The sequence below is a fragment of the Lepidochelys kempii genome, chromosome 4 (assembly GCF_965140265.1).
Source record: "Lepidochelys kempii isolate rLepKem1 chromosome 4, rLepKem1.hap2, whole genome shotgun sequence".
Taxonomy (NCBI): domain Eukaryota; kingdom Metazoa; phylum Chordata; order Testudines; family Cheloniidae; genus Lepidochelys; species Lepidochelys kempii.
Window position 1 is genome coordinate 88,185,022 of NC_133259.1, and position 25,166 is coordinate 88,210,187.

Sequence of the window (25,166 nt, forward strand, 5' to 3'; positions counted from 1 at the left end):
ACTTTGCCATGATGTGAGCTTCCCATAGGCTGTACAGGCAGTGTTGATCGTTTCTACGGACCAAGAAGGAGTGCAGGAAAGTAGTATAGATTTTGAAGCCCGGAGTTCTGGGCGTAGTCCAGTACTGGTAATGAGATATGGGGAGGGAGAGTTCCCCAGGATGGGGAATATAACTAACTAATAAACTTAGCTAAATACTATAGAGTAAAACTCTAAACCATTTACAGACTGAAGAATAAAGAGGGAAAGAGAAAGTTCTGGACAGTGGAGAATCCAACCTAAGCCAAGCAGTGATAAGAAGGAATGGGAGAGGCAATTGGTCTGTTCCGTCCATTATCTCCTTGGCTGGAGGCATGAGGAGAGCAAGGGCACATGTGCAGACTAATGGACCCTGCTTTCAAAAATTCTCTGACTCCGGGCCTTGGAGAGCACACATACCCACGGTGGAATACACAGAGACCACCACTCGAGGAACATCACTGTATTTTGATTCTAATAATTTCCGAAGCAGAATTTTTTTACTTTGCAAATTTGGAAATATTTTTTCATTGATTTGTGTGTACAGTGAAAATGACATTTAGAGATAAAAATCTAATCCTTCCAAGCCTGATTAAAAATGATCATTAGATCTTGCTTTGTTCCTCATAGCAAGGAAGTAATGCTAGAAATATATCACTATCTATGCTGTAAAACATCCAACCAACCAAACGTGAGGATGCTTCTCCTCACCATTGCTGACAATGTAACTATTATCAATGAAGTCTGCCAGACTGTCTTAAAGCCTGTAATCTAACAGGGTTTTCCATACATACATTACTAGTTTTAAAATAAACTGAAACATTTACATCTACAAATCTTAATTTTATTGTAGGCTAATTAAAACATGTCATAATTGAAACAACTTTTATTAAAAACACACAAACGCCAATTTACAGACTTTATTTCCTCACCTTCGAAGCCATTAAGCTTTCAAATCTGGAGACTTCAGTTATGTAATTATGAACTCTAGTCTTCATTTCTTCTTTTTCACGTACTGCTTCTTCTAGTTCAGTAGTGACTGTCTAAAGACATTACATGAAAACTGAATAGTTTATTAAAATAAAATATACTAAAGTACGCATGCCTGTGAAGTGCCCTATATTTTTCTTTATTCTGCTCTGGAGTTGTTCATTCAGTAAATCCGATTTCCATACACCACCCTGTTAAATTCTACATTGATCAGGACATGGAGGTGAATAAACAACAGAGAATGGATTTTAATTGGCAGGCCACAACTTTATTTAACAAAACACTTGGGAAATGGTGTTATGCCCCCGTTTTCACATACCACTTATTTCACTGGATTCAATTTGGAAGAGTTTAAACAGGCAAGGGCGGAGGGGATAAGAGCCAACCAGCTAGCCCATTCTTACATCCCCAGCCAATCTAAAGGCAGTTTGCCCCTGGGGAGAAGGAGGACAGCCCCCACCCTGTGAACATCCATTAAAGTTCTTTCAAGATCCCTCCCCTTTTGACTATAGGGGAGTGGCATTTTCCCTACTTTCTCAGTTGAGTAATCTGAAGCAGAGAGGGAGGAGTGACCTAAGCAACAGACTCTTATTGTTACTTTCACAATGTCTCCGTTTACACAGTTTTCAAATTAATGCTCATGACTCAAAAATCAGAAGATTAACAAAGTGGCTGAAACTTAGACTGAACCACAACCAGAAAGAATTTTTTTGTGAAGCGTCTAAATTAGCATTTGTTATTGTGCTGGTTAATTCAAACTAACTAGGAATCAATTAACTGGAGTTACAACACAACCAAAAGCTTTAGTCAGATAATTTGAGTTCTATTAATATATCCTATGACCCAATGTTTTGCAAGTTAAAAAAAACAAAAACAAAAATTTGTTTAGAACTTTTTTTTATACTTCAGTAATCCATATCCAGATTTATTTTACAATTAAAAATAATGTTTTTCTTAATGGAGAATGAAGCATTCACAAGGTTTAAAAAAATCTTAATGGTTTTGAAAAGAACTTTTTGAGCAAACTCAAACACTATGCCATAGAATCATAGAATATCAGGGTTGGAAGGAACCTCAGGAGATCATGTAGTCCAACTCCCTGCTCAAAGCAGGACCAATCCCCAATTTTTGCCCCAGATCCCTAAATGGCCCCCTCAAGGATTGAACTCACAACCCTGGGTTTAGCAGGCCAATGCTCAAACCACTGAGCTAACCCTCCCCCCATCTTTCTTACTGATTTAATTATGACCATCATATTTATGCTTGATGCCTGATGCTTGAACCCCAGGATGCACAAAATTTGAAAGACACTGATGCACCAAAAGGTCAGTCAAACCTGATGAGTTCCTTAAACTGTCTCCATTTTACATGTAGACAGGTGGATTAACATTCTTCTTTAATTCACAAGACCACCTTCTGAAGTGTAATTATTACATGGCATGTCTTAAAAGCCAATGGTGCATTAAGAAAATAAGCATATTCTCAAAGTGTTAGAAGTTAATTCAGTGTGGGTCCTCTGATGGACACAATCAGTCCAACAAGATGGGTTTTCATCTACAGTGCATTTGAAGAGGTACAAGTAACAAATAAAAACTTAAATTTCAGCCTAAAAATACATTTTCAAAGAGCTAGGATTGCCTGAGACAGAAAGAGTTTAGAATGGAAAGTCCATCTCTATTTTAACTATAATGTTTCACGTATGACAATGGTGTAATAAAATAATAATAATGTGCATGCTGAAAGCTCACTGCTATACATGTTGGCCTTTTTCTACACACATTGAAGGACACTGCCATGTGATAAGGGGTTTATTCCTATCAAAGGTGTGGGGAAAATTATGCATGTAAATGCCGCACATGTCAATGGGAGAACAAACCTTTTGGTACTTGAGAGGAGAATATAAGAATTGAATGCATTTTGATTCCACAGGTGACCAAATAAATGAACAAGTTCTTACATTTGCAGATATTTAAATTCAGCCTAAATATGTTCATTTCAACTCAACTGTTCTTAATATTCTAGTATTAACAAGAATGCAGAACAGCAAAATATTCAAAATGCATAATAGACTATAGCAGTTTTGGATTTAGTAATACATGCAGACAAAATACAAGTAATCTCTGATGCAGAGATGGTATTATCCTAAAAATAAAAAAAAATACAAGTAATCTCTGATGCAGAGATGGTATTATCCTAAAAAAGTGAATGGGGGGTCGGGGGGGGGGGGGGCAGGGCTTGAGCTGCTCGGGGCCCTAAGCAATTGCTTACGCCTAACACCAGCTCTGCTTTGGTGTACTTCATTATCAGGCACTACTTTCATACCTGGTTTTCTCTGGTCATTATCGCTAGATCATCTTGTAATCTTCTGTTTTCCTTCAGAGCCATTTCCTTCACTCTTCCTGTTTCTGCAAGCTCTACCTGAGATGCATCAAGCTGGCGACGGAGACTAGCTATCTCCCGATCTCTGTTACTCAGCGCCTCCTTTAGTTGGCTATCAAATGGGTGATTTTGAAAACCTTAAATAAAATTTCCCTTCTTGCATTATAGCATATACTGCTTCAAAATGTTAGATAAGCTCTGAATATACAAAAGCTTTAGGAACAACTTACTAATTTATTTATTGTTCGGAAGGTAACTATAAACCAGTGATATTCAGACCTCAGTAGTTCAAGAGCCAAATTAGCAATCAACATTACACAAAAGAGCCATGGTAGTGTGAATTTATTGTTTCATTTACTACTTATATATAATATAAAATAATATATTATTCTCACAGCAAAATCACTGACCAAATATTCTACAATTGGTTTATAACATAGTAAAAGGTTTCAGAGCGGCAGCCATGTTAGTCTGTATCCGCAAAAAGAACAGCGGTACTTGTGGCACCTTAGAGACTAACAAATTTATTAGAGCATAAGCTTTCGTGAGCTACAGCTCACTTCATCGGATGCATAGAATGGATTCCATTCTAATAAATTTGTTAGTCTCTAACATAGTAAAAGCATCTTGACTGGTTAATAATGAACTCGCACAGTGTTTTAATATCATGTGCTGCAAAGAGCCACAGGAGACACATTAAAGAGCCACCTGTGGCTCCCAAACCTCAGTCTGAGTATCACTGTTATAAACAAATTACCACTACATGGATCTTGTGCCCCCATGTGTGATGGATTAAAATTTGCATAGCTCAGAGTAAATTGTCGAACTGCCTACCAGCATAAAGTGCTTAACTGCTTGTTGTGGCTTGGGCAAGTCATCACTGAAGCATGTAGAACTGTTGACGATTGGGCGAAACGTAATTAAAACTGGTGGGTGTAACTGCCGTCCTTCATGTAAGATGGCTGTAAGTAGATCTGGACAGGAATTTTCTAACAGTTTTTCCACTGGAAAATACTGATTCATCTACCCAAAACTTCTCCTTTGAAAGCGGTGGTTTCAACAAAAAAAAACTTCTGTCAAGAAGGGTTCTCAGGACCAGGATGGAATTCCTGCTCAAAACCAGAGAAAGAGAGAGACTTCCACATGGTCCTCACCTAGGCTGCTGGTGGCATAAGCTAAGAAGATGCAAGTCATTGAATTAGGCACGATGGGGACTTGAACCTAGGTTTCCCACATCCCACTTGAGTGTCCTAATAATTCTCCTGTGAGTCTCTCTCTCTCTCCTGTTGGAGTGGTTCAACTTTGTATAAATAATTAAATATTTATTGGGTTAGAAAAAGAAAGATTGACTATAGCCCAGTGATCCGGGCACTTATCTGGTATGTGGGAGACGCAGGTTAAAGTCTCTGGTCCAATGAATATTTATTTATTTATACAAAGTGGAATGGCTCAACAGAAGAGACAGACTCATCTGGAACAGCCAATAATCTGGTAGTTAGGGCACTCACCTGAGATATGGAAGACCTAAGTTCAAGTCCCTGCTCTGCCTGGTTCTCCCATGTCTCTACATCCCAGGTGAGTGACAAAATCACCAAACTATGGGGGACAAAGAGGGGAAATGGATTTCAATTTTTTTTGAAGGGTCAGTTTCATCCCACTATGGAATAGGAAATTTTTCAAAATTGCTGAACTTCTTAGGAAAATTGTTTCCTATTCAGCAATAGCACAAGAAACAGTTAAGTTCCTTTGTAAAACAATAACAGCTCCCATCCCAAACACAGGCATGGCACTGCCCAAAACAAAGGCATACTTAAGGGCATTCAGGAATTTAAATTAAGTGAGTGGAGGGGGCTAGGCTGGGTATTGTTTCTAATAGAAGTTATGTGCATGTATGCGAGAGAGAAGCGGAGAATTGCTCCAATCCCTCAGACAGAAACAAACACCTATAGGATCTCTATCAAGCATTCTTAAAACTACAATACCCATCTGGTGAAGTTAAGAAACAGACTGACAGAGCCAGAAGGGTACCCAGAAGTCACCTACTACAAGACAGGCCCCACAAAGAAAATAACAGAACGCCACTAGCTGTCAACTTCAGCCCCCAACTAAAACCTCTCCAGTGCATCATCAAGGATCTACAACCTATCCTAAAGGATGATTCCCTTACTCTCACAGATCTTGGGAGACAGGCCAGTCCTCGCTTACAGACAGCCGCCCAACCTCAAGCAAATACTCACCAGCAACTACACATCACACAACAAAAACACTAACTCAGGAACCAAACCCTGCAACAAACCTCGGTGCCAACTCTGTCCACATATCTATTCAAGGGACACCATCATAGGACCTAACCACATCAGCCACACTATCAGGGGCTTGTTCATCTGCACATCTACAAATGTGATATATGCCATCATGTGCCAGCAATGCCCCTCTGCGATGTACATTGGCCAAACCGGACAGTCTCTATGCAAAAGAATAAATGGACACAAATCTGACTTCAGGAATTGTAACATTAAAAAACCAGTTGGAGAACACTTCAACCTCCCTGGTCACTCAATAACAGACTTAAAAGTGGCAATTCTTCAACAAAAAAACTTCAAAAACAGACTCCAAAGTGAAACTGCAGAACTGGAATTAATTTGCAAACTGGACACCATCAAATTAGGCCTGAATAAAGACTGGGAGTGGATGGGTCATTACAAAATCTAATTTTACCATAATAATTTCCTCCTACTGTTACTCACACCTTCTTGTCAACTGTTTGAAATGGGTTACCCTCATTAACACTACAAAAGTGATTTTTCCTGCCTTGGTATTCTACTGTTAATTGAACTGTCTCATTAGACTGACCCCCCACTTGATGGGCAACTCCCATCTTTACATGTACTGTGTATATATATACACCTGCTACTGTATTTTCCAAATAAATTTGTTAGTCTCTAAGGTGCCACAAGGACTCCTCGTTGTTTTCAAAGAAACGAGAAAAAGCAGGAAGCCAGACACAGCCTGAACAAGCACTGACAGCATAGCTGAAAAAAACCTAGAGAAAGTTTCTGGGCTGAGCGCTGGCTGAAAGGGGCCTGGAGCAGTGAGAAAAAAAACACACTAATCTTTTCTAACTGCTGTTCTTCTCGATGCACTCCACATGTCCATTTCACTCTTGGTGTGAGTGTGTCTTGCACACCATTGTTGGAAAGGTTTCCCTCAGTGTTACCCGTTGGGGCAGCTCAAGTGCCCTCTATTACCGCACGCCACTATGTGCTGATATAAAAGGCCCAGCTGCCTCAGAGCTCTCTCAGAACCTTCTTGCCAAGTGGGCTGTGGAATAGATATGTGCAACACATCTCAAAGGAGAATAGTCACAAAAGGTCAGTAAACCTTTTTTATTTTGAGTGATTGCACATGTGCATTCCATTCTTGGTGACTCACAAACTGTAACGTAGGAGGAAGGATCAGAGTTCATGTACACAGACTGGAGTGCAACTCATCCAAATTTAGCATTTTCTCTGGCATACTGAATAATGGAATAACGGGATGCAAAGACGTGAACTGCCGCTCTACAAATGTCCTGGACAGGGACTTGCACAAGGAACACAGTTGAGGCTGCTTACAATTTTGTGGCATGTGCCAATAGTTTGGCAGCCAGGATTACCTGCCAGATCGTAACAAACATGAATGCATGAAGTTATCCAAAATGAAAGTCTCTGGAAAGAGACTGGGAGACTCTTCATTCTGTCTGGTATGACAACGAACAGTTGGGTTGACAAACAAAACTGTTTACTCCTGTCTATGTGGAATGCCAACGTTCTTCTAACATCTCAGGTGTGCAGATGATGTTTCTCTCTATTTTCATGAGATTTTGGGTAAAACATAGGTAAGTAAATTTTCTGATTAATATGAAAATTAGATATCACTTTAAGGACGTAAACAAGATTGTATAAGGCAGTTTGGATGTCAGAGCATCCTGGAAACTGGAATCCCCTCTGCATCCCATCAAAACACCTGTTTAGCATCCCCTGGGGATGTCATGGAGAAAGCATTAATGCAGAAGCAGAAGGAGGTCTACGTATATAACCCCAATTCTTCTTTCTCTGCAGGTCCTGCCAAGGAGCAGCAGCAGAGTAATGGTGGGTCTGCTGTGGGAAGAAGTGCTTTCTGGGTGGGGCTGGAGCATAGAACCCCAGACACTTTAGAGTTGCCCTAAAGTCTTTCAAGCCCTGGAGCTTAGGGTCAGTTTTCCCCAAAAACAGCAAGGATCCTTCAAAGTCTGTTGGACCTCCTATGTAAGCCTTAAGGTTTGCAGCCATGAGCTCTTGCACGTACCCACTGCACAAGCCATGGATCTAGCCGCAAAGTCCACAGCATCCAACACAGCCTGCAGTGAAAAATCTAGCTACAGATTTCCCCTCTTCAGCTAACGAGAACTCTTGCCTAGTGTCCTCTGGCAGCACGTCTCTAACCTTTAAAATGGAATCCCAAACATTAAAATCATATTGACCCAATAGCGCTTGCTGGTTGGCAATCCTGAGTTGCAATCTCTCAGTTAAATAAACTTTTCTACCAAATAAATCTTTCTTTTTTTTTTGGCATCATTTGATTTGGGGGTCGCCCTTTGTTGTCCTTGCCATTCCCTTTCACTCGTCGCAGACACCACCAGAGCCCAGAGGAATGAGAATATAAGTATTCAGACCCCTGGGAAGGCACATCGTACTTACATTTGGCCCTTCTTGAGGTAGGGGGAAGGGATAAAGGGATCTGCCAGAGAGCCTTAATAGGGTCCATAATTGCCTCGTTAATAGGTAAGGCCACTCTCGAAGGCCCTGCTCTGGCCAAAATATCAACCAGGCAGTGTGAGGATTCTTTAACCTCCTCCATCTGGATCTCCAGGCTTAAGGCCACCCTCTTTAACAACTCTTGGGGGGATCTTATAGTCATCTGGAGGAGGCCCTCTGAGAAGATTACAGGAAAGCAGGAAGAGGTGGACAGCCCAGGCTGAGGCTACTCTTCCTCCACTAGTTTTCCAGCAAGGTCCTCGTGAACCACCTCTTGCTGCTCAGTACCAGGCTCAGGAACAGGCAATAACTGGTGAGTAACTTGCCCCATCCCTCTCCGAGGACACAGAACACGAATGTCTCACGTATTACCTAGAAACTGGAGGAAACTGAACAGATTCCAATAAGGCCAGTGGACTGGTGGTGGGTAATGAATCTGAATACGAGCTTCCATTAAACACTTGAGTAGCTTGAGTGTGGGTCGCTCATGGGCATTGGCCTAGCGCAAGAGAAGCCAGGCTTGAAGCCGAGTGACCAAGGCATTTCTCAGTACCAAGTAACAGAAAAAAAACCCATCTGTGTTCTAAAAAGAACACTTATGTTATCTACACTATTAACTAAGCAAAAACGCTTTAAATCTAGAAAACTAACTATGATTCATTTACAATGAACACACAGATCACTTGCTAAGACAAGACAAGCAATTCTAATGATCATCATGGGCGATAAGAAGGAACTAAAGGAGCTTGGGGGGCGGCTGGGCGCTTTATACCAGTGCACAGTGATGTGCAGCAGCAGACGGTGCTCAAGCTGCCCCGATAGGTACCACTAAGGGAAAAATTTTCAATGACTGAACAGGGAGTACGCACATCAAAAATGGAATACACATGTGCAAATCACTGAAAGAAGCTAAAATAAACTGTCTCCTGTTTGAGTCCTTCTGGGTTCAGGGAAACAGGACTTTGTACATTCTTTGTAAATAAAAAGAATTGCATCAAATTTACCTGACTCCATCATCAATTCCTCCTCCTAATGATAACCACCTGCAGGACCCTGGACTTCAGCTAAGTGCTCAGGTCATAAGGGGCACCAGGGTTTTCAAATGACGAGTTGCTGCCTCTTTCCAGTTCTTTTTAAAAAATTACACACATGCAGACTGGAAATAAGGTGTAATTTTTTTAAGTAGTGAGAGTAATTAATGATTGGAACTATATATGGAATCATGGTGGATTCTCCATCACTAACAATATTTTAATCGAGGTTTGATGTTTTCCTAAAAAGATATACTCTAGGAAGTATTTTTGGGAAATTCTATGGCCTCTGTTATACAGGAGGTCAGACCAGATGACCATAATGGACTCTTCAGGCTTTGGTATCTATGAGAAAACACACACACAGATCTGAAGATCACAGTGATTGATAATCTGGTAAGCATATATACCCTACCGTCAAGGAACAGGAATTACTCTTATTTATTTGTATTCTGATAGTGGCTACAATAAGTTAGCTACTGCCCACACAGAGGAAGACAATTCCTCTTCCAAACAACTCTCAATCTAAAAAGGCCACAATCAAAGAGTGAAGGACAGGGACAAAACCCACAATAAAAATATACATTATATATTTCTATTGTAACCTATATATACACCTACATAAGCACATACACACATACACATACTTATATATATATAGCTTTTCTCCACAGATGTTTCATATACCAATGCACCAAAACTCCAGTTAAGCTGACCTTCAAATAAAATGTTTAACCTTTAAAAAAAAAATGTCAGCAGTTAACTGAAGAAATGTCTGAAAGGTGACAACTAAAAAAGGATCAGCTGAAGCCTATATCAGAAAAAGAAACAAAGAAGGTAGTTTACTTGTCTTTGGAACTCATCTGTAGGGACCCCTTGATGCCAACTGGCAGAGTGCATAGGGGGCTCATAGGGTTTTACAGTGATTCCCTGGGTCAGATGTATGCACAATAATTCACCGAAGGGAGGCATGTAAGATTTCTAGCAAGAGCCAGTAGCCCACTGGTTGACATAATCATCGTGAAATGTGTGTGCATATAATATTTGAGTTATGCATCTATACAGAAAATTATGGTCTTAAGGTCTTGGAGTTAAGGGAGATCACCAGGAAGTGACATACCTTGGAAAAGTTCCTTTCAGGCAGGAGATAGCAGACACCTATCGCCCTGTCTGGTCATTTGCGTATTTTATGCCTCAGAGTTATGCCTATTTGTGTACTGAGCCACAGGCTAAATCTACAAGACAGGAAGTCTACAAGATGACACAAACAGCAGGGGGTGTCCTGTTTATGAATAAAACAACAGATGGGACTGGTATATCTTCAGGGTGTGGGGAAAGGGCAAAGAAACACAATGAAATCCTTCACCAAGCAGGTAAGCTGACAGTGCATCTGTCTGATGAAAGAAGAGTCATAGCCTAACCTGTCTGTAAAGCGTTGTAGAGTTTGGCTCACCCAAAATCCTTGCAAGACATAAAAGTATCTAGTGAATTAAGTTTAGGATCTAGAATGCATGTTATGATTCTATTTTATATGTAAACAATTGTTTCCAATACTACTACTTGCTATTACTTGAATCTCTATGCTCTGTTAATTAAACTTATACTTGATTTCATTATAAACATACATAAATTCTGTGTGTTAAGCCGAGTGGTGATCTGAGGTAGAACTGGTAACCTGGGGACTACTGTTTCTTTGGAAGCAGCAAATCTGTGAATACTGCAAGTGTCCCATGGATCGGGGTGAGACACTCCAGGATGACACTCAGCGGACTCAAGGATAGGGTATGTCAATCGCTAACCTAGAGGGTGACAGTGGGGCCAGCAAGGCCTAGAGGGGAATGTTTGTGTTGCAAATGGCTGGAGGAGCTGGGGAGCTAACTCATGACAGGCACAAACAAAGCTTCCTCACACTAAAGACAGATGGTTGAGAGGTGCCTCACAACCCTGGGAGCCCCCAGGAATTGTCAGACATATATGCCCTGCTGATTGGGGGAGAGTTGCATGGTTTAAAACAGATCTGTAAAACACTAAGGCACTAGATTCAAAATGGTAATCTCTATGCTATTATATTTTGGAGAAAAACATTTTCTATCTGCATTATTACCAGTTTTATAACATATAAGAGCTATTTTGACATTATTTGAGAAGAACAGACTCAGCAAGAGATTTCCTTAAATATGAGAAGATAACAAAGAAGTGAAGAAAAACACAAGGCAATAAATTCTATTAAAGGTTTCTGACAAACAAAGATTGGCAGCCTTTTAATATTTATTTGGACTTCTATTTTCCAGAGGAGGTTATGAATTGAATTGTTGGTGAATTAGACATAATGATGTAATTACAATAGTTCAATATGATTTACATTGTTCCATATTGTTTTATAGTTTTCAATACTTTATATATTTTATCACAATTGCTTGTGGATTTTGTGGACATTAGTTTAAATATGTAAAACTTTACGGACAACAGAAATAAAGAATGAATTTTGAAAATAATAAATTAAATAGCTCAGTAATTTGATTTGTATGAAATGGGGAACATATAGAGGTATTTGCATACATTAGTAATGATTGTTTATTTAAAAGCACTCTAAAGCTTAGGCATCCAGTAAGGTGCCTCAATTATTTTGCAAGTGTTCCATGTATGCTTAAATAGATAGTCATATCCTCAGGTCTCCCTACTAACTATCTGCTTCCATCTAAGCACACTGTACTCTGCATTCTATCAACTAGATGTGCAGTTGTTATGCTCTAATGCTGCAGTTTTACCTTAAAAAGTGACTTTGTAAAAATGGCCTGATGGCTATCTTGAGTAGTTTTAGATAAAGAGAACGTTTCTAACTGATAGCCCCACAAACCCACCCAGTAGGAGTTCAAACCCAATATAATGAAGATAAAAGTCAAAACAAAACTGAGTTAAGTTATGCTCTCTTTATGGAGTACAGGTTTGTGAAGGTTCAAGTAGAACACAGGAGTTTGTTCAGTGCAATAGATCAACCATACGACTAAACATGAGAAGTTTTATTTATGAAGTAGTAAATACAGTGAATGGGGAATAACAGTTTAAGTTGGATCATTCCTCTCCTATGTATCTTCCGTGGCCTAATGGCTGGCAGACTGATCACTCAAGTGCTAATAAGGCCAACATTATCAGTAAACAACAACAACATTTGATATTTCTATCAGATATGGGCCTGAACAGACCCACATATCAAAATATACTTGATCTATGGGGAAGTTCAGATCTGGTACCAAACTTTGGTACCTCTATAAAGGAACAAACCAAAACCTACATCCAAACATCCCTGTGATTTGGGAAAATCTGGCTCTGGATCCAAGCTTTATGGTTCAGGACTATCACTAATTTCTACAGTAACTTCCATCCAAAAGGATCCCAAATCACTTTACAAACTGTAGATACAGAAATCATTCATCCAACATTGAAATGCAGTCACTACTGGGATAGAACAGATCAACTGTTTAACAGCACACAACACTACATAGCAATTCTATACCAGTAGTAAGGAGGGATATTCAATGTAACTAAAACTGTACAAGTAATTTAGGAAGGCAGAATTAATTACGTCACCAATAATGGAGAGTCTGCAGGCCAAATTATGCCCCCTCGTGATATCTGAACAACACTTACAACTAAGGGGGAATATAGAACAGCACAACCCCATGTTTACAAAGTCACTGTAACTTAGGGCTTGTCTACACTACCACACAGGGTTGATCTAAGATACGCAACTTCAGCTACGTGAAGAGCGTAGTTGAAGTCAACGTACTTAGATCTACTAACCACGGTGTCTTCACTGTGGTAAGTCGACCCCTGACGCCCTCCAGTTGACTCCGCTTGCGCTTCTCATTCTGGTGGAGTACCGGAATCGACGGGAGCGCTCAGCGGTAGATTTATCACGTCTATACTAGACGCGATAAATCGACCCCCGCTGGATCGATCGCTGTCTGCCGATCCAGCGGGTAGTGTAGACAAGCCCTTAGAAGTGCAAGTTAAGTGCTACTTATAGAAAAATTAAATGCACAGAAGTTTAATTACCCAGATAAACAATTGCTATTGCCACTTTTAATCCTCACCATCCACTAGCCCCACATCTACAGTATTTGAGGGGAAGTGTCTTCTGCAACGAGATATATTTTTTCCACAATGTAAATCATACTGCCCTGTTTGATACCATATATAATTAAGTATATGTCACCAAAAATACAATAAGAGCCTGGCAGCTAGTGCTTTTATTCTGAAGACGACATTGATCTTAGGAAAATAAAACCAACAGAAAATCATCTCAGTGATTACTTACTTTACGGAAGACTCCAGTTCTGACAGAGTTAGTCTGAAATTAGCAATTGTTTTTTCCTGTGAAATAAATATGAAATTTATATTACATATTATGCTGCAAAATACCCAGAATAATTCAAACTGGGCATAATTTACTTTAAAGTAGCATTTATAAAAGCTTTAATTTACTATTCAGCAATAGGTAACTGGGTTTTTTAAATGTTCAAATTTCCAAACTTCTTACAATAAAAATGAAACTTAGGACTAATTTGAAGTTTGTAGAAGAAGGATATCTAGCAGTTAAGATAAATGACTGGGAGTCAGTAGATGCAGGTTCTATCACTGGTAGTGCAAGAGCTTAGGCGCCACTTAAATCTTTAAACACAGGGCCTAAGCAATACAAAGGCCTTCTGCATCACAACAAAATCTTGCCCTAATTTTTGTGTACCGCTGTGAGATCCTCAGATGGAAGTTACTAATCAAGTGCAATACACTAAGTAGTTAGTGTACATACCTTGTTAGCTAAGTTGTCATCTAAACATGCAATTCTTTCTGTCTTTTCATCTACAGTTTCCTGAAGACTGTCCTTTTCCTTATCCAGGACACTAATGGTACTTCTGAGCACATTCACGGTCTCATCCTGTGAAGAGCTCTTATGGTTTAACCTATCTGTAAGAGAAGAAATGGGTGTTTTTGTTGGTTTAAATATAGAAAATCAATGCAAAAAAGAAAATGAAGTGATTACCTATTTTCTCCTCTAGCTTTGCAATTTCCTCTTGAGCTGATTGAAGTTCATCCTTTTTAAGAGAGGATTGGTGCTGAAGATCTTCAAGGGACCGATGTAGTTGTTCATTTAATAGCCTGAGAAATCAACAGTCAGTGGAAAACACAAGACTTTAATCTTTCAGATACATTCTTTGATCAAACTATCAAAGAATTAGAGAAACTGAAAGGATTATCTAAGAGCATCGCTTTGTGGGATTGTTTTGATCAGCCAAAGTTATTTTCATCATCTTAATAAACCAGAACAAATGCAAATAATAAAACCAAAATGCCAGTTTTGCAAGAGGAAAAAAATAAGTGGCCTGATTTTGAAAGTAGAGCAGCAACTAGAAATCCCACTGACGTCAACAGGAGCTTTTCTTTATTTAAAAAAAAAATAAGTCTATAGTATTTGTTTTGTAGAAAGACATTGCTGTAAGCCAACATTGAGCAGAACAAAATCTTGATTGATGCAGTAATAACTGACACATTTAAATTTGTACTATAGGCTGAAAGATTTACAATATCCGTATTGATCTTACCCTCTCCATAAAAAGCAGTTATACCATTTTCAGTTATAATTATGCGGAATTTATTAAACAAGAATTTTTCACCTCAATGAGGACTTCTCTCACTGTTTTATTGACAAGCACATTTTACTTTCTGAAGATTTTCAAGAAAATTATCTACCAGTACAGGCATTCTCAAAACTTTACCAGTTTAACAGTGACCTGTATACACATCCCTCTCTGTTTGTACCAAGCAACTCTATGCAACTACAGCACTTGCTTAGATAGAATACTAGTACTGGGGAAGTATTTAGTGATTTTTAACCATTCTGCTTGTGGCACAATCCTGGAGGGTGGCTCCTGTGTCAAGCAGGAGATATCCTCTTCATTTTCATCTGTTTTTAATGGCATCCAGTCTCCTCTTTGCAATGAGGAGCCACAGATATCTGGAGGAGAAATTGAAAGCAAGGCGGTGGGGTCAGCTGTCTGAACCACCACTAAATGCGCTAGGGACCAGTTTCCAAATGGTCATGTTAGTAATACGTCACAGAAGCACGGTACTGACTTTATAGTTAAAAGCTAGATCGAGTGTTCTATTGTAAGTCTTATTTTCATACACTCCTCTGACCTTTTGATCTGAGTGAGCAATTTGTTTAAAATTTCTCTGCGTAATTCTACATGGAATTTTTTTCCCCAGATAATTTCATTTAAAAAAAGATTACATATTTGTTCCGCAACTGTTGTTCTTCAAGATGTGTTGCCTTCCACTTCAGGTGCCTGCATGCCCAGGAACGGGAGCCAGAAAACTTTTTCCCATAGCAGTACTGGTTAAGGCAGCACATGCACCCTCCATATGCTCATGCTGTTAGCCCAGTGTATAAAGGAGTGGAGATGCCTTGATCCCCACTCAGTTCCTCCACACCAGAAGCCAGTGCTTGCTGTGACTCCAGTGTAGGGGGAAGGTGGGAGGAGTATGGAATGGACAAATGCAACACATCTTGAAGAACACAGCAAACAGGTATGTAACCATATTTTCTTTGAGTGCTTGCACATTTCCATTCCACTTCAGGTGACATACAAACAGTCCCAGATGGAGCAGGGAATCAGAGTTTACCTCAACAAAGACTGCAGCACCACTCTCCCAAATATAGCATCATCCCTCAAGGCCTGGGAGAAAGCATAATGAGCAGTGAGCGTATGAACAGATGACAAGTGGCAGCCCTGCAAACACCACTCATGGAAACATAACTCAGGAAAGCAGCTGAATGTGCCTGAGCTTAGAGAGTGCACTAAAGCTCTTTGAGGTAATTAAATGTTGGCAATCTCATAGCACAGACAAATTCAGGAGGAGATCTAGGAAAAGATATTCTGAAATAATGGTTTTTCTTTTCATCCTATCAGCAAAGGATATGAATAACTGAAGAGATGTCCTAAACTCTTTAGTCCCATCCAGGTAGAAAGCCAAAGCCCTGCGAATGTCCAAAGTATAGAGATTTTTCTTATTTTTGTGTGAGGTTTCAGAAAAAATAGTTGGCAAGTATTATAGTCTGATTCAAATAAACATCTGAAACCACTAGTGAGAAATTTGGGATGTGGATACAAACCAACTTTGTCCTAGTAAGATACCGTATAACGAGGGTCAGCCTGAAGTTCTGCAACTCTTCCGGTTGAAGTAATAGCTACCAGGAATGCCACCTTCATCCAGAGATGAGACAATGAGCATGTAGCTATAGGTTTGAAAGAGGGTTCCATTAAAACAGAGAGAACCAAATATAGATCCCAGGGTGGAGCTGGGTCCCTAACAGGTGGGAAAAGCCTGTTCAAACCCTTCAAAAACCTAATAGTCACAGGGCTGGAGAACAGATCTCCCATCTGTAGAAGAGTGAAATGCAGAGATAACAGTCAGATAAACCCTGAGGGAACTGACTGAGACACTTTTTTCCTGTAAGTGAAGAAGGTAATCCAGAATACACTGAATAGGAGCCAGTGATGGAGAGGTATCTTTCTTCTGGGAACACAAAAAACCTCTTTTATTCCATGAGATAAGTGTATCAGGTGGAAGGCTTTCTGCTGTTCAGACAAATGCTCTCCACTGCAGCAGAACAGATAAAATACACCTCATTGCTTGGGTGCTCCATTATTGACTCCACAGGAGGCTAAGAGAGTTGGGATACAGAGCCTGGCCCTGTAAAATTATGTCCAGAATCCGGGGAATGGTAATGGGATCTCAAATGGACAGCTTCAACGTGTCCGAGAATCAGTGCTGAAAAAGCCAGGCTACCGTGATCAAAATTAGAACAGCATGATCTTGTCTGAGTTGGCCCAGGACTCTCAGCAGCATAGGGATTGGGGAAAGCATAAATAAGTTTTCCCTTCTAGGAGACCACAAAGGTGTCCAAAATGGACCCTGGGCTGAGACTTGTCCTTGAATAAAACTAGTGACACTTCCTGTTCAGTCAAGTGTTGAACAGGTCCATTTCTGGTATACCAAAAAAATTGACTTTGCTAAATTGGGTCTGAGGGACCATTCATGATCTCCGCTGAATGACCTGCTGAGATGGTCTGCTGGAAAGTTCTGAGATCCAGGAAGATGAGATGCTTTGAGGGTAATCTTGTTCTCGATGCAAAGGGACAGAGCTTCAGTATTTCTTGCCAAAGGGATTTCCCTGTTTGTTGAGGTAAACCATTGCAACAATGTTGTATGTGAGCACTTGTATAGAACAGCCTGCAATATGGGCAGGAACACTTGACAGGCCAGACAAATAACTCAGAGCTACCTGACGTTGATCTGTAGAAAGAGGTCCTGATCAGTCTACAGACCTTGTGTCTGAAAGCTCCCTAGATGTGCTCCCCAACTGAGGAACGAAGCATCTGTGACTAAGGTCACACAAGGCAGAATTGGAGCAAATGGAACTCCACTACATACACTGGCAGGGTCCATTCACCAGTCCAGGCAAGACAGAATAGTTGCAGGAACAGTTGAGTCTGCATTTTGAGTAGATGATGAGAGACACACTTCAACAACTTCTGCAGGACTCTGAGGTGAATTGTGCATGTATTATACGCAAGCTGCCATGTGACCTAGAAGTTTCAGGCAGTTCCTTTCTATTGTACAAAGATATAACTTTAATTCTTTGCAAATGTTGAATATTGCTTGAAATTTGGCCTGAGGCAAATAAGCTCTTCCTGATGTCAAGTCAAGAAGAACTCTTATAAATTCAATTCTCTGTACACGGAGAAGAACTGATTTGTCTTTGTTGATCATCAGGCCAAACAAACAAAATAGGGATCAGATCTTCTCGATGGCTTCCTTCACTTGCTGTCTGGAATGACCTAAGACCAACCAATCATCCAGATATAGACAGACCTGGATTTTTGTCTTCCTGTGATGTGCCGCCCCTACCGACTGCACTTTGTGAAGACTCAGGGGGCTGATAATAGACCAAAAGAACGGAGCATAAACTGATAATGCACACTTGCTACTACAAACCTTAAGGACATTTGGTGACTGTGATGAATGACCATGTGGAAATAGTCACCCTTTAACCCAGGGGCAGTGAACCAATAGTTGAGTTTGGGAATGGATAACAAAAGATAGGGTAAACATATGAAACTTTATCTTTATGTACTTTTTGAGATTTGGCAGTCTAAAATAAGTCTGAGGCCTCGCTTTGACTTGGGGATGAGAAAATGAGAGCTTTATAAGTAGGCTGAGAACATTTTACATCATTAATATTTTCATCATTTAAGAAAAGATTTAAGAAAACAAAGATGTTTTTGTAACTTGCAATTTTTCTGCACACATAATAAAGTAGAAAGTTTAACATACTGAGAAAAAAAAGCCTAATTCAGCACAAGGTGTGGGATGCAAAAGTAATATTTAAATAAACATAAGCTATAACAGGCCCCAAAGAGTCTATTCCTGAGCTTCAGCTGTCTATGTCTCTCCGACTCCCATTCCATCTTCTGGATCCTCCTCCAAATATCCCAACTGCCCTGCCTTCCACATAACATCTTCATTCCCTCCCACATGCCCCGACTACTCCCACAAAGACCATTGCCCAACACACCACATTTTCCTCTTCCACAAAATATCCCCCTTTGCAACATTTAATCTACCCCAGGCCCCTCCTCCCAAGAAAATATCCCAGTTCCACAATTCTACTCAAAACAAGCTCCAGCTCCCCAGTAGTCTCCTTCTGTGTCCGCTGATATACTCCTATTCCCCTCATGGTCCCACATTAACACTTTGTCTACCCCCCACAACCTCTAAGCCCTCCTGTTATTCCAACACAACCTCCAGACACTCAAAGGGAGCTCCCATCCCAGACAAGCCTAAATAGCTCACCATGCTCCTGCTAGCCTCAATAGGCTTAAGGATAGCATGAGGGGACATGAGAAGACTCTGCTCCTGAGCTCCAGATGGCCACAGCTCTAGTATCAGAGGGGTAGCTGTGTTATTCTGTATCCACAAAAACAACAAGGAGTCTGGTGGCACCTTAAAGACTAACAGATTTATTTGGGCATAAGTTTTCATGGGTAAAACCCCCCACTTCTTACAGGTCTAGTGCTGCTCTCCCAATGGTCAATAACATCCCAGCTGCCTCAGCTTGTCTGGGCTCTGCTCCAATGGTAGCAACATTGAAAGCACTACTGCAAACAGGGCCCCAGGCAGTTATCAGAGTATTGACTTATCTTATACTCCAGCTAAATCAGTAGTACCTATAGTGGGAGTATGAGTGTAGTCAAAACAATGACATGAGGGAAATTTTAGAACAATAAGCCTAGTCACTTGTCAATATAGACTGGCTCTCTGGGAGATTAGTAAGTAAGGCCAAATTTGTCAAAACTGCAGACATAAAATTAGATTTCAGTGAAATCTAAAGAGTTACACCAGTCTGAAAGTGGCATAATCCAGGCCCAATGTTCCAGTCTGTGAGGGCTTTCATCTCCACCCTAAGGAAATGCATGTGCAGCATCTGTTAGAAACTTCATTTTCCTCCATGATCATACCTAGGGAACACAGTTGTTGGGAAAAAATGAAATAATTCTGAGGGCAGGAAAATTTTAAGAGATCAACCCTGACTACTGCCTTGTTTATAGACTTGAGATTGGAACTCCAAAGTACAGGCAGAGTAACACACGTAGATGGGGGAAATTACCCCATTATAGAAATTTTAAAACTTTTTTTTTAAAAACTTAACAAATGCGTTTAGTAGCATTTCTTCTCAAATTGCACCTAGCAACCTTCACTATAACTTAGTGAACTTTTCAGTTTTGGTATTTTCGTTACTCTAACTTAGTATAACAAGTGATTGACTCTGTACAAAGATTTTCACAGCTTCAGGAGTTTGTGTCTTTTCGTGTTGGCAATAAGATTATCTTTCATTTGCAATTGGCACTTTAAAAATATTATTATATTTGCTCACTATACAACTACACTGGTAGCCCAAGAGAATCTAGAGTACCTTTTCCTACTAGTGTTTTCTTGTCAGTGCAAGACAAACAATAGCAGGATATTTGAAAAACATTTTATGAAAGTGTTACCATGAGTTATCTATCTCTGTCATGTTAACCTATGACAAAATTGTATGTTAACTGCTATAACTGGACACAAAATTTTAAGCTAAACTTACTGAAGTGAGCATAACTCAGCTTTAAATTGTGAAGAGTTATCAGATGTCTGGGCAAGTTTATAAGACTTTGATTTTAATTCATCTTCCAGAGAGTTTATTCTTTCTTTCAGTACAGAGATTGTACTCTTCAGTTCAAACTGCTGTGTTTCAAACTGTAATTAAAAAAAAAAAACAAAGAAGTTGTGGAATTACAGTGGAATGATTTTACTTAAAAGAAAATATAAGGGTTTTAAAAAGCCACTTGGGTGAGAAAGAACTTCTGTTAGAAGTTTACTCACTAACATGTTACTTACCCCACAAATCGTGTTTTCCAGTTCTGTGATGTTACGCTCCATCTTTGATTTCTCAAAGGCAGTTGCCTCCTGCTGGACCTGACATGGAAAAGAAATACAGAATTACTTGTAACTGTAAGTAATTTTTTAGACTGGAGTATGACTTAAGATGGCGATGCTCTTTGCATAATATAAAGTTCTAAAAGAAAAAAAGCCTTATCTTCATATGTACATAGAATCATAGAATATCAGGGTTGGAAGGGACCCCAGAAGGTCATCTAGTCCAACCCCCTGCTCAAAGCAGGACCAATTCCCAGTTAAATCATCCCAGCCAGGGCTTTGTCAAGCCTGACCTTAAAAACCTCTAAGGAAGGAGATTCTACCACCTCCCTAGGTAACTCATTCCAGTGTTTCACCACCCTCTTAGTGAAAAAGTTTTTCCTAATATCCAATCTAAACCTCCCCCACTGCAACATGATTGGAGCAAAGAACAACGAACTCCAGAGCTTCAAGACCTGAACAAACAATAACATAGGTACAATACGTTTCTCATGATTTTGTGAGATGTCTTTAAATCTCTGTATGATTCAACCATTGGAAGAATTTAACAGAAAAAGTAAATTTCCTTTTCCCTTATGAAATAATCTCTGGTGGGTTGCTATAGAGAGATTACAAAACCAAAGCAATGCCAGATATGGTAAGGTAAGACATCAGAATTAAAAGCTATTTTCTAAAAGGCATTGTCAAGGTTTAAAGTAATTTTTAAAATCTGTTTTCATTTGTTACAAACACAACCTTGGAAGCTTGAAGCTTAAGGTCTGCTTACAAATCAAACTGATCTTTCCCCAGTTCAGCATTGCACCATTATTTGCTGTTAAAGCACCTTTATCTACCTTCTGATTTCTATATATGAGTATTGTGATTTCATTAGACAAGCTTGTGCACTTCCTCAGAAACCTGTGGATAATGGTTCGTACATTTCTCTTTATCAAGAGAGCAGTGGCTCTGGTCTGATTTCCCCTTCTTCACAGACTTGCTTTGTATAAATGGTATACCCAAACCAGACTCCTTCCATCCCTTGCTGCTGCTGCTTTTCTCATTTTGGGGAAGCCACTTGGGACTAAAGAATTGGAAAACATGCCTTACAGTGATTGTTAAGCAAAGAGATTCAAGGAACTCAAAGAAGATAAAGGAGAGAGACTTGGTCACAGTCTATAAGTACCTACATAGGGAACAAATATTTGATAATGGACTCTTCAGTCTAGCAGACAAAGGTATAACATGATCCAACAGCTGGAAGTTGTATAAACTGTTCAGGAAGGACAGACAGGGCAGAAAAGGTGGGGGAGTTGCAGTGTATGTAAGAGAGCAGTATGACTGCTCAGAGCTCCAGTATGAAACTGCTGAAAAACCTGAGTGTCTCTGGATTAAGTTTAGAAGCATGAGCAACAAGGGTGATGTCGTGGTGGGAGTCTGCTATAGACCACCGGATCAGGGGGATGAGGTGGACGAGGCTTTCTTCCGGCAACTAACGGAAGTTACTAGATCGCAGGCCCTGGTTCTCATGGGAGATTTCAATCACCCTGATATCTGCTGGGAGAGCAATACAGCGGTGCACAATCCAAGAAGTTTTTGGAAAGTGTAGGGGACAATTTCCTGGTGCAAATGCTGGAGGAACCAACTAGGAGCAGAGCTGCTCTTGACCTGCTGCTCACAAACCAGGAAGAATTAGTAGAGGAAGCAAAAGTGTATGGGAACCTGGGAGGCAGTGACCATGAGATGGTCGAGTTCAGGATCCTGACACAGGGAAGAAAGGAGAGCAGCAGAATACGGACCCTGGACTTCAGAAAAGCAGATTTTGACAACCTCAGGGAATTGATGGGCAGGATCCCCTGGGAGAATAACATGAGGGGGAAAGGAGTCCAGGAGAGCTGGCTGTATTTTAAAGAATCCTTATTGAGGTTACAGGGACAAACCATCCCGATGTGTAGAAAGAATAGTAAATATGGCAGGCGACCAGCTTGGCTTAACAGCGAAATCCTTGCTGATCTTAAACACAAAAAAGCTTACAAGTGGAAGATTGGACAAAAGACCAGGGAAGAGTATAAATATACTGCTCGGGCATGCAGGAGTGAAATCAGGAAGGCCAAATCACACTTGGAGTTGCAGCTAGCAAGAGATGTTAAGAGTAACAAGAAGGGTTTCTTCAGGTATGTTAGCAACAAGAAGAAAGTCAAGGAACTGTGGGCCTCTTACTGAATGAGGGAGTCAACCTAGTGACGGAGGATGTGGAAAAAGCTAATGTACTCAATGCTTTTTTTGCTTCTGTCTTCACGAACAAGATCAGCTCCCAGACTGCTGCACTGGGCAGCACAGCATGGGGAGGAGGTGACCAGCCCTCTGTGAAGAAAGAAGTGGTTTGGGACTATTTAGAAAAGTTGGACGAGCACAAGTCCATGGGCCCGGATGTGCTGCATCCGAGAGTGCTAAAGGAGTTGGCGGATGTGATTGCAGAGCCATTGGCCATTATCTTTGAAAACTCATGGCTATCAGAGGAGGTCCCGGATGACTGGAAAAAGGCTAATGTAGTGCCCATCTTTAAAAAAGGAAAGGAGGAGGATCCTGGAAACTACAGGCCAGTCAGCCTCACCTCAGTCCCTGGAAAAGTCATGGAGCAGGTCCTCAAGGAATCAATTCTGAAGCACTTAGAGGAGAGGAAAGTGATCAGGAACAGTCAGCATGGATTCACCAAGGGCAAGTCATGCGTGACTAATCTAATTGCCTTCTAGGACAAGATAAGTGTCTCTGTGGATGAGGGGACAGCAGTGGACGTGTTGTTCCTTGACTTTAGCAAAGCTTTTGACATGGTCTCCCACAGTATTCTTGCCAGTAAGTTAAAGAAGTATGGGCTGGATGAATGGACAATAAGGTGGATAGAAAGCTGGCTAGACTGTCGGGCTCAACGGGTAGTGATCAATGGCTCCATGTCTAGTTGGCAGCCGGTATCAAGCGGAGTACCCCAAGGGTCGGTCCTGGGGCCGGTTTTGTTCAAAATCTTCATTAATGATCTGGAAGATGGTGTGGATTGCACCCTCAGCAAGTTTGCCGATGACACTAAACTGGGAGGAGACGTAAATACGCTGAAGGGTAGGGATAGGATACAAAGGGACCTAGACAAATTAGGGATTGGGCCAAAAGAAATCTGATGAGGTTCAACAAGGACAAGTGCAGAGTCCTGCACTTAGGACGGAAGAATCCCATGCACCGCTACAGACTAGGGACTGAATGGCTCGGCAGCCGTTCTGCAGAAAAGGATCTAGGGGTTACAGTGGACGAGAAGCTGGATATAAGTCAACAGTGTGCCGTTGTTGCCAAGAAGGCCAATGGCATTTTGGGATGTATAAGTAGGGGCATTGCCAGCACATCGAGGGACGTGATCGTTCCCCTCTATTCGACATTGGTGAGGCCTCATCTGGAGTACTGTGTCCAGTTTTGGGCCCCACACTACAAGAAGGATGTGGAAAAATTGGAAAACGTCCAGCAGAGGGCAACAAAAATGATCAGGGGACTGGAACACATGAGTTATGAGGAGAGGCTGAGGGATTGTTTAGTCTGCGGAAGAGAAGAATGAGGGGGGATTTGATAGCTGCTTTCAACTACCTGAAAGGGGTTCCAAAGAGGATGGATCTAGACTGTTCTCAGTGGTAGCAGATGGCAGAACAAGGAACAATGGTCTCAAGTTGCAGTGGGCGAGGTTTAGATTGGATATTAGGAAAAACTTTTTCACTAGGAGGGTGGTGAAACACTGGAATGCGTTACCTAGGGAGGTGGTAGAATCTCCTTCCTTAGAAGTTTTTAAGGTCAGGCTTGACAAAGCCCTGGCTGGGATGATTTAATTGGGAATTGGTCCTGCTTTGAGCAGGGGGTTGGACTAGATGACCTCCTGAGGTCCCTTCCAACCCTGATATTCTATGAAGCTAGAAAAATTCAGACTAGAAATAAGGTGCAAATTTTTAACAGAGAGGGTAATTAATCATTGGAACAATGTAACCCCAGCTTGTGGTGGATTCTCTATCAATGGCAATTTTTAAATCAGGACTTGATGGTTTTCTAAAGGATATGCTCTAGTTCAAACAGGTATTAGTTCAGGGAAGTTCTATGGCCTGTGTTATGAAGGTCAGCCTAAACTATCACAGTGGTCCCTTCTGGCCTTCAAATTTATGGCTACGTCTACACTACGAGCTAGGGGTTTGAGTCCCCTGCTTGAGTACACATCCCTGCACTAGCTCTCATCAAGGTAGCATGAGTATATATAGCAGCGTAGCCACACTAGCATGGGTAGCGGTAGTGGAGGCATAGATGAGCCATTCCAAGTACTTACCTACTGGTTTTGGGTGGGTTTGTACTCGGCATGACTCAGCCATGCCTTTCCAGTCACTACCAGTAATGCTGTAGCTGCACCGCTGTTATCAAGCTAGTGTAAGTATGTGTACACAAG

The 25,166-nt window shown here is 40.7% G+C and overlaps 1 protein-coding gene across 6 annotated transcripts in view; it reads right to left on the reverse strand.

Annotated features, from left to right (window-relative positions):
* CEP135 (centrosomal protein 135) overlaps positions 1-25,166 on the reverse strand; it is a 108,861-nt gene that overhangs the window by 29,260 nt on the left and 54,435 nt on the right. For all 6 annotated transcript variants that reach the window (XM_073341982.1, XM_073341978.1, XM_073341980.1 and 3 more), the window contains 7 exons: positions 20,690-20,767; positions 20,397-20,548; positions 14,235-14,350; positions 14,004-14,158; positions 13,512-13,567; positions 3,331-3,499; positions 951-1,061 (listed from right to left, as the gene is read on the reverse strand). In XM_073341982.1, coding sequence (XP_073198083.1) covers positions 951-1,061; positions 3,331-3,499; positions 13,512-13,567; positions 14,004-14,158; positions 14,235-14,350; positions 20,397-20,548; positions 20,690-20,767 — 837 coding nt within the window. The remainder of the gene's footprint in view (positions 1-950; positions 1,062-3,330; positions 3,500-13,511; positions 13,568-14,003; positions 14,159-14,234; positions 14,351-20,396; positions 20,549-20,689; positions 20,768-25,166) is intronic.